The sequence below is a fragment of the Hippoglossus stenolepis genome, chromosome 3 (genome assembly GCF_022539355.2).
Source record: "Hippoglossus stenolepis isolate QCI-W04-F060 chromosome 3, HSTE1.2, whole genome shotgun sequence".
NCBI classification, from domain to species: domain Eukaryota; kingdom Metazoa; phylum Chordata; class Actinopteri; order Pleuronectiformes; family Pleuronectidae; genus Hippoglossus; species Hippoglossus stenolepis.
Window position 1 is genome coordinate 28,605,143 of NC_061485.1, and position 15,030 is coordinate 28,620,172.

The 15,030-nt window shown below is 40.8% G+C and overlaps 1 protein-coding gene across 1 annotated transcript in view; it reads right to left on the minus strand.

Annotated features, from left to right (window-relative positions):
- Nucleotides 1-15,030, minus strand: part of LOC118104734 (copine-9-like) — a 176,357-nt gene that overhangs the window by 32,874 nt on the left and 128,453 nt on the right. Inside the window, exons 7-10 of the mRNA XM_035151826.2 lie at nt 12,628-12,691; nt 7,739-7,842; nt 7,035-7,139; nt 4,863-4,904 (exon numbers count right to left, since the gene is read on the minus strand). Coding sequence (XP_035007717.2) covers nt 4,863-4,904; nt 7,035-7,139; nt 7,739-7,842; nt 12,628-12,691 — 315 coding nt within the window. The remainder of the gene's footprint in view (nt 1-4,862; nt 4,905-7,034; nt 7,140-7,738; nt 7,843-12,627; nt 12,692-15,030) is intronic.

The window sequence follows — 15,030 nt, forward strand, 5'->3', positions numbered from 1 at the left end:
CCGAAATCTCAGCGTTCAAATGGGGGCTGGTGCAGCAGACAGAGCCAGGACGTAAGTGGCTCTGATGCTTTAATTCCGCTGCGGAGATCATGTTTTGGTTCACGGCACATTGAGACTGGCGCTGGCCATTGGGCTCTGTGAACATCTCCATTGGTGTCCTCTATGTGTACGGCACCGCTTTTTCACCATTAGATATTCGTATTCTTTTCGTGTTTTTTTCATTTTTGCACGTCACGTGTTAGAAACATCATCAACTCACAGACTCGCTTGCGGTGAATGCTGCAGAATATCTCCTGCTGTTTTCTCACATGTTCTCATTTGGACATTTTCCTGAGCTTTTACAAGGGGGCTGGCAGACGAATCTCCGGACAAAGTCCTGAGCCTCTCACTCAGACATTTGTGTTCTCACATATACCTCCAGAGAATATCAGGAGATTATCCAGAGTTCAGTGCATGTCTGAAAGCAGCTTTATTGATGCTCACCCAAACAATCACACTTTTTCTGCTGCAATTGTGAAACCCTAGGTTGCCAACAGGATGTTGACAAAGTGTCTGATCCAGATCTCACATCCACAAAGTTCTCTGTGCTGACTGTCCTACAGCTCCTATTAGATTCACCCTTAAATTGTATTCATAATATTGCAGGACATTTGCAGGAATCACAGTTGCAACCGGATTACATGATCTAATGAGGATATGTTGTTCATTTACATATTGGGCAAGTCCCAAATGCAGTAATACTGATCAGTAAAATGTTAACAGACATCATATTTGTTTTTCACCAAAATATCTAATCTTGCAGTACAATACAATACATCCATGCATGTCATACACTGTCGACCGCACCCCCCTCAGAAGCGAAGTGCTTGCATTCCATGAATAATCAATCAATCAATAATGAATACAATTTCAAACTAGGGAGTGCCTCGCCTCATTTTATTTTGGCGCCCTTGCTTGGACAAACAAGGCTAAAATTAGCTCACTTGGGAAAGTCTGAAATAAACATTAGCATTTCAGGTGACAGCAACCCAGAACAGCTTGGGTCACAAACATGTGGTCAAGGGTGGTTAGCCCATCCACGTTACTATGAATGTGATTGGCATTATAACATAGAATAACATATGAAGTCACAGGAATGTATGGAGCTCTCATATATATATATATATAAGCTCAGAACTATCTCACTTCTTCTATCACGACTGGAAGTTAAAATTTTATTACTAACTATTTTTCATGCCCACTTACACAAATACTGTATAAATCAAATCACCAATAAAGTACCAGTATTGTCAATTAGCAAGAACAATCCAAGCATCTCCTCTAGATAAAAGCTCCTTTTACCCAAATGATTATATAAAATTAAATATAAATTCAGCTGGGGGACGTTTGTCATCTTGTTTCCAATGATAAACCTGTAGTCGAGGTTGTAGATCTGTACTGATAACTATCACTTTCTCATGGGCAACAAACAGCTGTCTGAAAGTGTGTGTTTTGTTAACCCACTGCAACCTTCTCCACAGGCTTCACTGGTCGTACCTCACACTTAGTACTAGCAAAAAACAAAAGGTGAAAAGGTGGTTTTGAAGTTGTGGCTCAGAGACTGGAGAATTTTCATCTTGCACTTCCTTCTCACCCTGTGTGATCTTGTGTCTGTAATCTTCTGTCTTTTTAATGTCTTTCAGTTACTTATATTATGACATTTGCTTTCTTTAATTACTACTTTTATGGTGGTGCCTTTATGAATAAGCACTTTGTGAAAGGTGCTGCAATAAATAATTAAATGAACTGAAACTAAACCACATCACTTAAATTTTTCCTATGCCTTCGCCACAATTACTAGGGGAGCTTGAGGTTACCTAACAATAAAACGTATCCATGGGTTGTAAAAAGTTGCACACTGCAGAAAAATAAATAAAATTACGTTTCCAGTTGAAGGTCAGTCCACTTGCTCTGTGCTAGAATAAAAATCCATCCCTTAAATCTTCTCCTCCTGACAGGATCCCTCAGAGAAACGTTTTATGAGTTCAACATATTTTTTTTCATCTGCAAAAGAGAAACACCCCTCCAGCATCACCAGCCTGCTAAATATCAACTCCCTCAGATCATCTCTGCATCTCAATATATCACCACCTGAAGCAGTGCATGACACCAACTCTGCCTGTGTAGTGCTGCTATTTATATATTTATATTAGAGGGGAATCCTCAAGGTGCAAACAACGTCCGTCTCCCAGAGGGGGAAGGAGGATAAGATACAACAAGACGAGGAGAGGAAACAGTAAGGAGATATTAAGGTTAAGTAATATACAGGAGAAAGAGAAGTTAGGCATTATTAATAAAGCAGATTGCAACATTTGTCCTTCACCGTGCTGACCGCTTTTCCAAAATGGCAACCTTTATGTGCTCTGTAAATACTCAAACTGCCACCATTGGCGTTAGCAACCATGTGTCGAAGAACTACGCTTCTGCAAACTAATCTGGAACAGCAAATAAGTTGTGAAAGAAACGTCATTTCAATTAGGTTACATTTTAATGTTGACATAAAAAATAAACAGTACTTTTTCTGGCAAAAGGTAAAAACACTCATACAAAATAGCTATTGTACTTCAGGGTCAGATTTTAGCAAAAAAAAAAATGCTCTGTTTTTCTGAGATAATTATCTTGGAAATTCAGAGGTAAGTTTTCATAAAAAAAAAAAAAAGCTCTGTTTTTCTGAGAAAATTATCTCGGATATTCCAACCATAACAATATAATAACGTTTTATAAATACTGTACCACATGATTATGTATAGTACATATTATGAATTTTATGGGGATATGATAGATAAAGGAAATATAGTTTTCATTTTTGTCCATTATTCAAATATTTCGTTTGTTAGTCTTTTTTAGTTCACTGTTATTTATACAGAAGGAGAGTCTGACAGTTTTAAGCGACGCTATACGTCATGGCGCTAATACAAGAAACGTTGCCAAACAAAAGACTGTCTAAGAGTGCAGCAGTTACATGTAGCCCGCTGAACAAGGGCTCTATGTGAATCGTCCATGCAAAATGTAACTTCATCTAAATACTAGACTACAATTATCTCAGAAAAACAGAGCCTTTTTATTTTATTTTTTTAAATGAGAACTTATCCCGGAATTTCCGAGATAATTATCTCAGAAAAAGTGAATGCAATACGCTTCCGTAGGGTTGTTATGACTTGACAAATACAACTGTATGTAAATTAACATTACATTAAAGGAAATGTAATCCAGTCACGATTGTTTTTTTGGACCAATAACAATTTAAACCCATTTGTTATTGCAGATTATTCATTGTATGAATAAATGTATAGGCTTGCACCAACAGTGGAGCAAGCTGGCTTTTTTCTTGTGCTTTGTAAAAGACTTAAGCTTTGTGAAAGATATGACCCTAAAGTGTGGATGTGGGTGTTGCCACTGCTGTAACCTGTCGTGAGAGAAGATTGATAAACGACCTCTTGTGATCTCAAGTGCTCAGAAGCTGCGAAAACAGCCGGAGAAAACAAAAGAAGAGAGTAAAGTGAGAAACAACTGAGACTGAGATTCTGCTCTTACAAATCCACGCGTGTGCTCTGAGACATTAACTTGCAGACGGAGTAGTGCTCAGAGGATTTTCTGTACTCACACTTTTGTCTTCAGTCTGCTTCCACATCCTGTGTTGCACCCAACAGTGTACTACTGTAGGTAATAATACTTTTTGAGCGAATTCTACCATGAGTGTCCCCTTGAAAGATGCTTCATAAGTCCCTCTCTGGTGAAAATAAAGTTTCTAAACATGTTCATATTTCCCCAATATGTCTTTTATATGATAAAAACCTAAATTTGAGTGAAGTTATCCGTCTTCCATTGGCTGAGCATTTTGGCCTTGAAACAAGGGTTGGTAAGCCTGGACAATCTACCAAGAGCAGGCTACACTGAGGTCTGAGTGAACTGATTGGTTGTGTTTATTAGTCCTGCGAGGGCCACAGACATCGTCTTTATTTTCCTTTTTTTTCATAATTTATGGAATGCTAAAGAGGATTTCAATGAATAAGATAAAGGAATTATCATCTCTACCTTCGACACTGCATTAAAGAAATGTCAGTCAAAATGAACAAATTCAAACAGTCAGGGTTTGTGATGTCACAAACCTAAGAAACCAATCCTGTCACTTTAGAAAGAAGAAAGGTAGGGAGACGATGAATGGGCAGGGCTATGTCAGCATATTCATAGATCCCAGTCACGAAATGTGGAGTTCCATTAAAGCCATTTTGAGACCATGACGGAATGTTTTCACGACAAACGATAAACATTTAATTTTGAGGAACAAAAAGCTTTTAGTTGGGGTGTAATAAGATAAAGGAGTGGGAATCCAAGCGTGTAATTTCATGTCAAACAATTCCCTCTTTCTGTCTGTCACAGTACAGTGCTGCTATGATGATAAATAATTGGCACCTCTACTATTTTGCCAGACAGTGTCAGGCTGAAATACTGTGCTGGGACAGACAAACTGCAGATTTGCAGAAATGGGATTTGGCGAGTCCGACCAGGGATCTGTACAAACACAGCAGGAAGTGATACCTAGACTGAACTTCATGAAAAGTCAGACATGGCCAGAAAATCCAATTAAGCCCACAAATCTTTCAGTGAAAAATAGAAGCCTGTGTCAGCACCAAGGTCTGCTCTCATAAATTCTGACCTCCTATCCACTGCAACCTTTCACCTTCAAGTTGTTTGGGATTCATCACTCAGTGAGTGCCAGGTGGGTGGAGCCCTCCTGGGGTCAGACAGAGCAGGACGTGACATTTTGAGGGAAATAAAAACAGAAGAAGAAAACAAGAGAGATAGTGAGCAAGAGAACGTACCTCCCGTCTCGGTCCCAGTCATACACGTCCACCTTCACTGTCCTGATGGAGGTGAGATGGGGGAACCGGGGTGAGACAGACAGGTGGAGTCACAGACAGACATGGAAATGTAAAGGAGAGAGATCAACTCATGGAAAGTTAAGCCAGGAAGTAAATCAAGTATGTATCCAATTTTAAAATCAACATAAAGAATTTAAAATTGACATCCATTTAATAATTACAAAGTTACACCTGTTTTCCTGCATGTCAGCAAGTCGTTTTCAAGGATGGACTCTTTTCTAATTGTCTGGTGATCTCAAAAAAGTCTCTCGTTTTGTTTTTGAATGAACCTGCCTCTCTGAGTTTAGAACCAGTTTGTTATGTTTGGAAATGACTCTTAAGAAATGATATTAAAACACTGTTGGAGATGAATTCAAGATAACCAAACACTATCTAAATGACCTACATATGAGCTATTATTAGGTAAGGATCGGTACACTCGTGGTAAATGTTTAGAATAATGGTCATTCTAAATTATCACTACTGCAGACATCCAAAAGTGATCAATTATTGCCCCAAAAAAATAATTGCTGTAGAGAAAAACTACAATTCAATACATTAGTAATCTATGAACATAATAAGCAAGTGTTTCTGTGTTTAGACTTTTCAGGCCAGGTATCAAAAGTTTATTCTGGATTGATTGGTAATGCCAAAATTCATGAACTACCTTCACCGGCAATAAGGAAATGCTTCCATAAAGAGGGATGATGAGGAAGGGGGGCAGGGATTTATGCTACACAACTTGTCACTTCTGCACATTTGCAAATTGCAGCTTTGTTCACAAAAAAATATTATAGACTACAAGATTACACCAATCTTATAAAATTGACTGAGATAAAGTTTAAAGAAAGACACCGATGTTTTGCCGGATGTATCCAATAATAGAAAAAATCGAATGCCGCTAATTGATATGTGTCCTTGGCTCTGGTGCTCCACAGCAAACACTGTGAGGGCTTCAGGATAACACTTGGCCTTTGTGATAGCAGGTCAATAGCATAATGGAATTTGAAATGAAAGTGGGGTTTACATATCATATCGTTAACCCCTCAACCCTGATTGTTATGCAGCTACTTTGTCTCTGAATACATTAAGCTCCAAACCCTTTCTCAGTATTTTCTGATATTCCTACTCTCTCCATCTCCTTTGGTTCCTGTAAATCTTGGCGCACAAATGTATGGTTATATTTGAAAAAGGAAATTTAACAGTTTCCTACAGCAATGGGACACTGTGGTTTTTAGCCAACATTTATCAAATAGAAGAAAATAGTGCTTTGAGGTACCATTTTTGGTGTCAGGTTATACATTTGGTGCTCTATTGAGTGGCTTAAATATATTCGTGTCACTGTTGCTGCATTGCCTCCATGTTGGTCTCAATAACACCAGCACTGGCCTGAGACTAACAACATGGCCGACTGCTGGCATTATTCTGACAACCACAGAGTTTGTGCGTGTGTGTGTGTGTGTGTGTGTGTGTGTGTGTGTGTGTGTGTGTGTGTGTGTGTGTGTGTGTGTGTGTGTGTGTGTGTGTGTGTGTCTGTGTACACAGAGGAAGATAAATCAAGCTTTGGATATACACACAAATCTCAACATATGATCAAGGAGGAACTATATATATATATATATAGTGTAAGTGCATTAATAAGTCAACATGCGTGGTGACAGTACATTTTCAGAGAGACATAGGTGATTTATTTCATTCTGATAAGATCTTATTGGTTTGGTTGGTTCCATTGATTTACTGGCACTTCTTGACACTTTTGGTTTCACCCAGTTTGTACATGAACCTACTCAGTGCAGTGGTTTGATTTGATGGGGACAGTAACTGTCAAAGCTTAAAAATGGTCTAATATCCTAGTCTGCAGAGAATTCAGCTGCAAATGTCTTCGACTTCACTGCCTCGTTGTTTGTCCTGACTTTTGCTTGAATTGAACAGGTTGATTTCAGTCAGGTAAATTTACAAAACCTTTCTAATGAAACGTTTTCACTTTGACATTAAGTGTTACTGATTGACCCATAACAATAGCAACGCTATATAGTCACATATTTACAACAATATTTGCAACAAGTGAAGGGGTCTGCATACACAGTATTGATTTGACTTGATTAACCTCTGAACCCGGTGCTGTCCCCTCACCTGTCATAGTCTCCATTACAGAGTGCTCGAACAGGGATGGTAAACGACTGCCAAACAGGGTTCAGATTGTTCTTGATCACCTCAGTCTTGTGGCAGATGGTGAACCTGGAAAGACAAACAACCCCAACACGGTGAAGATGAGAAGTCTGATGAAAGGAAGCTGGGATGGATATGAATCTCTTAACTAGTTTCTCACGGGGATTAGATGTCCTCTTCTTGTACCATGTAATGTGTATAAATAGCTTGAGTAAAATATATGTGTGTATGTGTGTGTAACCCTTTGGAGAGAGTAGTTAATATTAGAGTGGGGCACAAAAGCCTTTTACGATTCAGTTGGAAATGGTCTACAGAATAAATTCTTCAGTGTGGTGGAGCAGAAACAGCACAGGGTCACAGATGGCTTTGATCCTGAACTGTATGTCTGATATAGTGAAGGGTGCCATAAGTGCAGATTATAACACTATCGCAGTGTCAAGAAAATCTATTAGCCCACTTTCAAACTACCAGTCTCAACACTTTCACACTTGTCATGGGAGTGGATCCAACAGAGAAATCCTTCGTCAGATTTTCATGTGCTGTCAGTAATAAGGGATGAGCTACGACAGAGGAGCATCACACTCACAGCTTCGAGGAAATAAATGGACCGTACAGCTGAGGATTTACAATGTTTAACAAACACGACCCTTATAAAATCACACACTTACGTCCCATCCTCATTGCTCCGGTAAAAGACAAGGAAAGGGTCAGACTTGCCGAAGAAATCCTTTTTGTCCAGCTTGTTGGCACAGAGCTGCATGGTCGCTATGTCCTGGGAAAACAAACAGTTCATACATCCTTTGATTTCAAGTTTGGTTTAGTTCAGACTTATGGTTGAACATTGAATTTACCATTGTTTTCTCATGAATTCACTTGGCCCTGAACTTTGTCACTTGAAAGATCTTAGACCTTTCTCTAGCCCTGAAAAAACACTTTGTGACCTGGACAGAAAACCCCATTTATCAAGGATCAAAAGGTCAAAACCCACAGGCACTCCTGAACTTAGGATATGTCCGTCTTTATTCAACGCAACATTTTAACCTCACATATGTACCATAAATGTGTCCATTGTGGCTCTATGGGTTGAGCAAATCGTTTGCAATGAAATGCTTGGGTCACAGGCTCTCTTTAACAATGCTCAGAATATAACAAGCAGAAAAAATATCGAGTAAAATAAGATAAAATAGAGTATCAAAATTAAAAATAGAAAATCAAATATACATATCTAAAATATATATATACACCTAAAGAAAAACAAATAAAAGAAAAACAATAGTGCAAGTGTGTGCAATAGTGCAAATATGCAATAGTGCAAATATGCAATAGTGCAAATATGCTAAGGTGCAGAGTAGTGGAATTATGACAGATTGGAGGAGTTTAAAAGTCTTATGGCCTGGGGGATGAAATTGTCTCTGAGCCTGGTGGTGCGGGCCCGGATGCTGCGGTACCGTCGGCCAGACAGCAGCAGGCAGAACAGTTTATGGCTGGGGTGATAGGGATCTTTAATGATCCGGTTGGCCTTCTTCCTACACCGCCGGGTGTAGAGGTCCTCCATGGATGGTAGCTCCGTCCTGGTGATGTGCTCTACAGACTTCACCACCCTCTGTAAAGCCTTACGGTTCAGGGCGGCGCAGCTGCCGTACCAGGCGGTGATGCAGCCAGTCAGGATACTCTCTATGGTGCACCTGTAGAAATTGCAGAGAATCCTGGCATCCATGTTGAGCCTCCGCAGCCTGCTGAGGAAGAAGAGCCGCTGTCTGGCCGTCTTCCTGATGGAGTCTGTGTGATGGGTCCAGGTCAGGTCATCACTGATGTGGACCCCGAGGAACCTGAAGCTGCTGACTCGCTCCACCGTAGTCCCGTTGATGGAGAGGGGGCGTGTTCTACTCCTTTTCTCTTCCTGTAGTCCACGATCAGCTCCTTTGTTTTGCTGACGTTGAGATGGAGGTTGTTGTCCTGGCACCAAGATGTCAGGGCTCTGACCTCCTCTCTGTAGGCCTTCTCATCGTCGCCGGTGATCAGGCCTATGACAGTCGTGTCATCAGCAAACTTAATGATGGTGTTGGAGCTGTGGTGGCCACGCAGTCATGCGTGAACAGGGAGTACAGGAGAGGACTGAGACGCAGCCCTGGGGGAGTGTTTAGAGTCAGGGTGGAGGATGTGGTGCTGCCTATCCGCACTGCCTGTGGTCTGCCCGTCAGGAAGTTCAGGATCCAATCACGGAGGGCGATGTTGAGCCCAAGGTCTCTGAGCTTGGTGACGAGCTTCAGGGGCACGATGGTATTGAATGCTGAACTGTAGTCAATGAACAGCATTCTCACATATGTGTCCCTCTGGTCCAGGTGGGAGAGGGCAGTGTGAAGGGTGAGGGAGATGGCTTCTGCAGTCGACCTATTTGGCCTGTAGGCAAACTGAAGAGGGTCCAGAGAGTCAGGGAGGGAGGAGGTGATGAAGGGTTTGACTAGCCGCTCAATACACTTCATGATGGTGGAAGTGAGTGCTACTGGGCGGTAGTCGTTCAGGCAGAGGATTTTAGTTTTATTGGGAACAGGGACAATGATGGTCTCCTTGAAACATGCGGGGACTACAGACTGGAGCAGTGACAGGTTGAAAATGTCTGTGAACACATCTGCCAGCTGATCTGCACACACCTTGAGAGCTCGGCCAGGAATGCCATCAGGTCCAGGTGCCTTGCGTGTGTTGATCCGGTTCAGTGATCTCCACACATCTGCCCTGGATATTACAGGGGGGCAGCTGTCCTCCTGGGCCTCTTGGATCTCCACAGCCGGGGAGTTGCTCTCAAAGCGTGCATAAAAGGTGTTCAGATCCTCTGGGAGAGATGTAGACACTACATCAGCACTGCTGGTCTTTCCTTTGTAGTCAGAGATGGTTTTGAGTCCAGCCCACATGTTCCTTGTGTTGGAGCCCTTGTAGTGAGACTCCACCTTGTCCCTGTAAAGTCTCTTGGCACTGCTAATAGCACTCCGGAGCGCGTACCTGGACTTCCTGTACACCTGAGATGTAGGCATCAGTCCGTGCTTTGAGTTTTGCATGGACGTCACCATTAATCCAGGGCTTCTGGTTTGGGAAAGTTCGTACAGTAATCCTGGGTACGACGTCATCGATGCATTTGCTGATGTAGCAGATGACTGCGTCCGTGTACGTGTTGATGTTGTCATCCTGGAACACGCACCACTCCGTAATGCTGAAGCAGTCCCGTAGAGCCGAGTCTGATTGGTCGGTCCACCGCTGAATGGTCCGAGTCACCGGTCTGTCACGTTTGAGTTTCTGCCTATAGGAAGGCAGCAGCAGAACTGAGACGTGATCCGATTTGCCGAATGGGGGGCGAGGGAGGGCCTTATACGCATCCCGGAAGGGAGTGTAAACATGGTCGAGTGTGTTCGCTCCACGCGTAGGACAGCTGATGTGTTGATGTGTTAAGTATGAGCCAAAACTGCCAAACTAAGATGTTTTCTAACATTGTGATCCATTTCCTCATCAGTGGTGTTGCCAACAGGGCAACCAAGTCATGCAGTGGTTGACTAAAGCTAAAAATAGACATCCATTACATGATACCTGATTGGAAGCGAAATCTCCCCGATCTAATCTCAAAACAGGGTTCTGTCCCAGAAAGGATCTGATGTTCCTTGTTTGCATTCATTTTGTAATGTACTTCCCTTTTCTGGCAGCAGTAGGCCTTTTGTCTCTAGGAGCTAGCTTGACTTCCAGTCATTTCTGTAACTTTCGTGGGTGTGAGCATGTCAAAGTGTAGGTTTTTTTAAGATGAGGAAAGGGAGCAGCATGTTTTGGACTTTTGCAAATTGAAGATCAAACAAGCGTTTGACTAAAGCTCACTACAGACAAGTGTGCTTGTCAAGCTGACTCAGCTTCCACTGCTCTGAAATAAATTATCTTGCACACATTATTTAACATAAGCACAGTGTTAAACTGAACGTGCACATTAGAATATTACTTCAACAGTCTTTTCTTCTTGGCTTTTAGAGGCAGAGCATCTAAACAAGCAAATGAAACAGATTTATTATATCTGATTAAGATCTGTAGTAAGTTTGAGCCAGAATATAATATAATATAATATATTACATAAGTAGTGCAGATGGTCTGCCTCACTTCTGTGAGATAATTATTTCAGTATCACCGCTCTCGGTTGCACTGGGAACAACAACATAAGCTGCCAGGGAAAAGTTGGTCTCCTCGCCCTGTCAAGTTCGTAGTACTGGTTAGCGTTGTTGGTAGACTGATGATAGCAGTTAGCGGACAGCTAGATTGGAAGAACCATTCAGAGCCCCGCATGAAAACAAACCGATGTGCAAGATGACCCAGATGTAGATCCATACGCACTTAACCATAATGAATGTTTTAGGCAGCTACTTTCCATGTTTACTAATGAATTTGTAAAAGCTGTAAGAAACCAAAATGACAACATTGCTGGGATACAAATTTTCCTTTAAAATCTTATAGATAGAACTGTTGTTTTATTCTTATGCTAAAACCAACCAGGGGAGGGTTTTTTTCTAGAGACACAGGTTTTTGCAATAAATCCAGCAGACATATAAACCATAACTTGGACTTCTCAAGCTCTCAAGGACTCTGCAGTTTACTGTTATCACTGTTTTATGTCCTGCAGTTAGAGTTTAACCTTAATATATATATATATATAAATAAAGGTAGGGAAGGTTAAAGTTAATTTTATGTATACATATTAGCATTCCTCAACATTCACATCATTATTCCAGCATGGATGTAATTGCACTTGTTTACATGTAAATGTGTGTAATATAAAAACATGGTAAGCCTGTTTGTGTGTGCTTGCAAGTGCTTTTTTTCTTTGATTGGAGTGTCCAATTATTTACCCCCTATGGCAAGAAAAGTGCACTGTAGGAATGGATAAATAATTCATGAGTAGCTGTGATCACCACTTTGAAGGAAAAGTACAAATTCCCTTTTCTTCCATTTGATGCAAATGACAAAATTATTCTGAAGTCTGTGCAGCCATTTAAATTCTCCTCAAAGTTTAAAAATGGAAACACAGAACGTGACTGTCATGAATTCAGAATCTAGTGCTTAACTTTCTGACCTCTGTCTCTGACGGTTTATATCAACCAGTGTTTGTGTGTGTGTGTGTGTGTGTGTGTGTGTGTGTGTGTGTGTGTGCGTGCGTACGTGCATGCGTGTAAGCCTGGAGAAACACAAGCCCTGATCAGACTGGAATTAAAGACCATCTCAGATGATCTGACAATTGTAAACACCCAAGATGCACCAACAACGCATTTGAGATCACATTAGGAGATGGTCTGGGACGCATGTGGCCACATTCCTAGGCCACAGGTCCAACCCTGCTGCAGCTGACGTCCTCTCACTTGCTACAGTTTCTCTGATCTACATGCAAATAAACGTGTATAATTCCTGTGAGCTCTGATCACAAAGGAGTCACACTCTAATGTCAGATGTGAACTGATGCAGAGCTGTCCACAAGAGACTGATGTTGATACCAGGTCTAAACAGGTCCACTGTGTCCTGAGTACAATATGAAACTAACCCGGCAGTTACTTAGCTCCTCGGCTGTGAAGATGATGGTTCCACACTTCTTTCCGGGAATCCCACTGAGAGAGAGGGTACCAGAGAAAGAGAGATAGAGAAGGTGGGAGAGTGGGAATGAAGAACAGAACAGAAGAGTTAAGTTAAGACAGTTTTATTTATATAGCATCACCATACGACAGCACTTAGAGAGTGCAGAGGAAAAGCTTCCTTTGGGCGGCCATCTGTCTTGGCCGGTTGGGTTGAGAGAGAAAATGAGAGGGGGAGAAAGAGTGGGAGAGAGGTAGTGAGAGACAGAAAGAATTCACTAAAATGTAAATCATTCAATTAAATAAGACAGTTGTAGGATTTTTTTAGTTTACAGGAAACCAGTTCAGAGAAGCTAATATGAGAGAAATGTAATCTTTTCTAGTTCCTGTCAGTATATATGCAGCAACCTTTGTGTAGATTTGTTCAAACAGTCTAATAAAAAAGAATTGCTATAACCAACTTTTTTATATAATGTAGGTGAAGTAGATCATTTAAATGTTTTCTATTTGTGTAAAGGACACAAATAGAAAATTCTACTCTGCCTAAAAGAAGCCTGTATAAAGTGAACACAATTAGTCCAATCTAAATCCTGACTGAAAATCCTTAAGTATAAACCACAGCTGATTTGCAGGTCTTAGCATGAAGTAAAAGACAGACGGATCGTATCTGGTGAAGAAATGCTAACTAAGGTCAAAACGTCCTTATACAGCCTAGTTAGGATGTGGTCTAAGAGGCAGGTCGATGGTTTAGATGAAATGATTATTAAAGCTACATGGTCAATCGAAGAAAACAGCATTTGTCAGATTTTACAGCTGTTTCTAAGGCTCCTGTGGATGAAGATCAATCGATGCCAGTTAATTGCAGTAGGTGATGAATTTTGTCTCTAATAGTTAGAATTTTTCATTAAAGAAGCTCATGAAGTCATTACAACTGAGAGCCATAGGAAAGCATGGATCAATAGAGCTGTGAGTCGGACTACAGTGCTGAAAAGAAACCTGGGGTTATTTTTATTTCCCTCTATTAAGGATGAGTAATAGGCTGCTACAGAGGCTGATGTTTACAGATGGCTTTCCTATATATTTTAAGACTATACTGCAAGACTAGGCAAGATTCTTCCTCATCGGGGGAACACCATTTCCTCTTCCCTGTCTGCCATGTTGGATTTAATTTGCAAGTTAGTTTTATCTTCTATCTAGAGGATCATTAGAGTCAAGTGTCATTTGCAGGCAGCCATTAGCACAATCAACAACATGATCACTTTTAGCATCAGACTGGACTACACTAAATGCTGGTGGGATCACTTTCTTAACTTTACTAGTCTGGTGCTTAAGCTTATAGATATATTACTCAGCAGTGTTAATCCATCAATCTGTCAAACAATGCTGTGACCAACAACATTCTGAGCTAAACCTGTGTCCAAAGTTCTTAAGGTTAATCCACAACTCCTCCATCTGTGCCCGGCATTGGCTGATTCAATGCAAACTCATACACAGAATTTATTACACTAATCACAGATTGCCTAAATTTTACCCCTATGTCAGTGATGCCTGTAAACAAATGTTGCCAGTCCCCTGCCAACCTGGTACACATGTTTTTTGGGTATTTGATACATTTCAAATGACCTATAATATTGTGGTAGATCCACATCCCCTTTCTGCCCTATTTGGTATCCCACCTAACAAAGAACTCTAAGCTGAAGTGAAACATGCCATGGAACTTTTGCACCCTGCTGGCCAGGCGTCTAATTCTTTTAAACTGAAAGAAGGTTTTGCTTATGATCTTATGATCAGTGGATAAAAGAGGTTCTGCATGATCTAAAGCTGGAGAGGTTAGGGTTTTCTCTGAAGAAATTTGACAAGTTTGGAACCCTTTATTGTCCCTCATAGACTCTCTGGATGTGGTACCTGAGGAGTTGGATGGCTGAGCACTGAGACAGGTTTATTGTTTATTTATTCTTCTCTGTATCCTTGGTGTTTTTTATTGCTCCCTTTTTAATATTATTTATTTAATTTAACTGTTTATTGTTTTTTTAATTTTTATTTCCCTCTGTGTGTTTTTTACCTTTTTTTGTTGCATCATATCACCAAAACAAATAACAAAAACATGATCATTGTTTCATGGTCTTTCTCTTGTATCTTGTTCTGTGGATACCTTGTATCATTGATGCTCAATAAAATGACAAAAAAGAAACTTGCTCAATGTGAATCCTGCAGACGATCTCCTGCTGTGTTCTCACATGGGCTCATTAAGACATTCTCCAGAGTTTTTACTGGCAGGATCATCGCTAGAGAAACTCCACAGCCTCTCGCACAGACATTTGTGTTCTCATATACAGCCCCTTCAGATAATGTTAGGCGATAATCCGGAGTTCAGT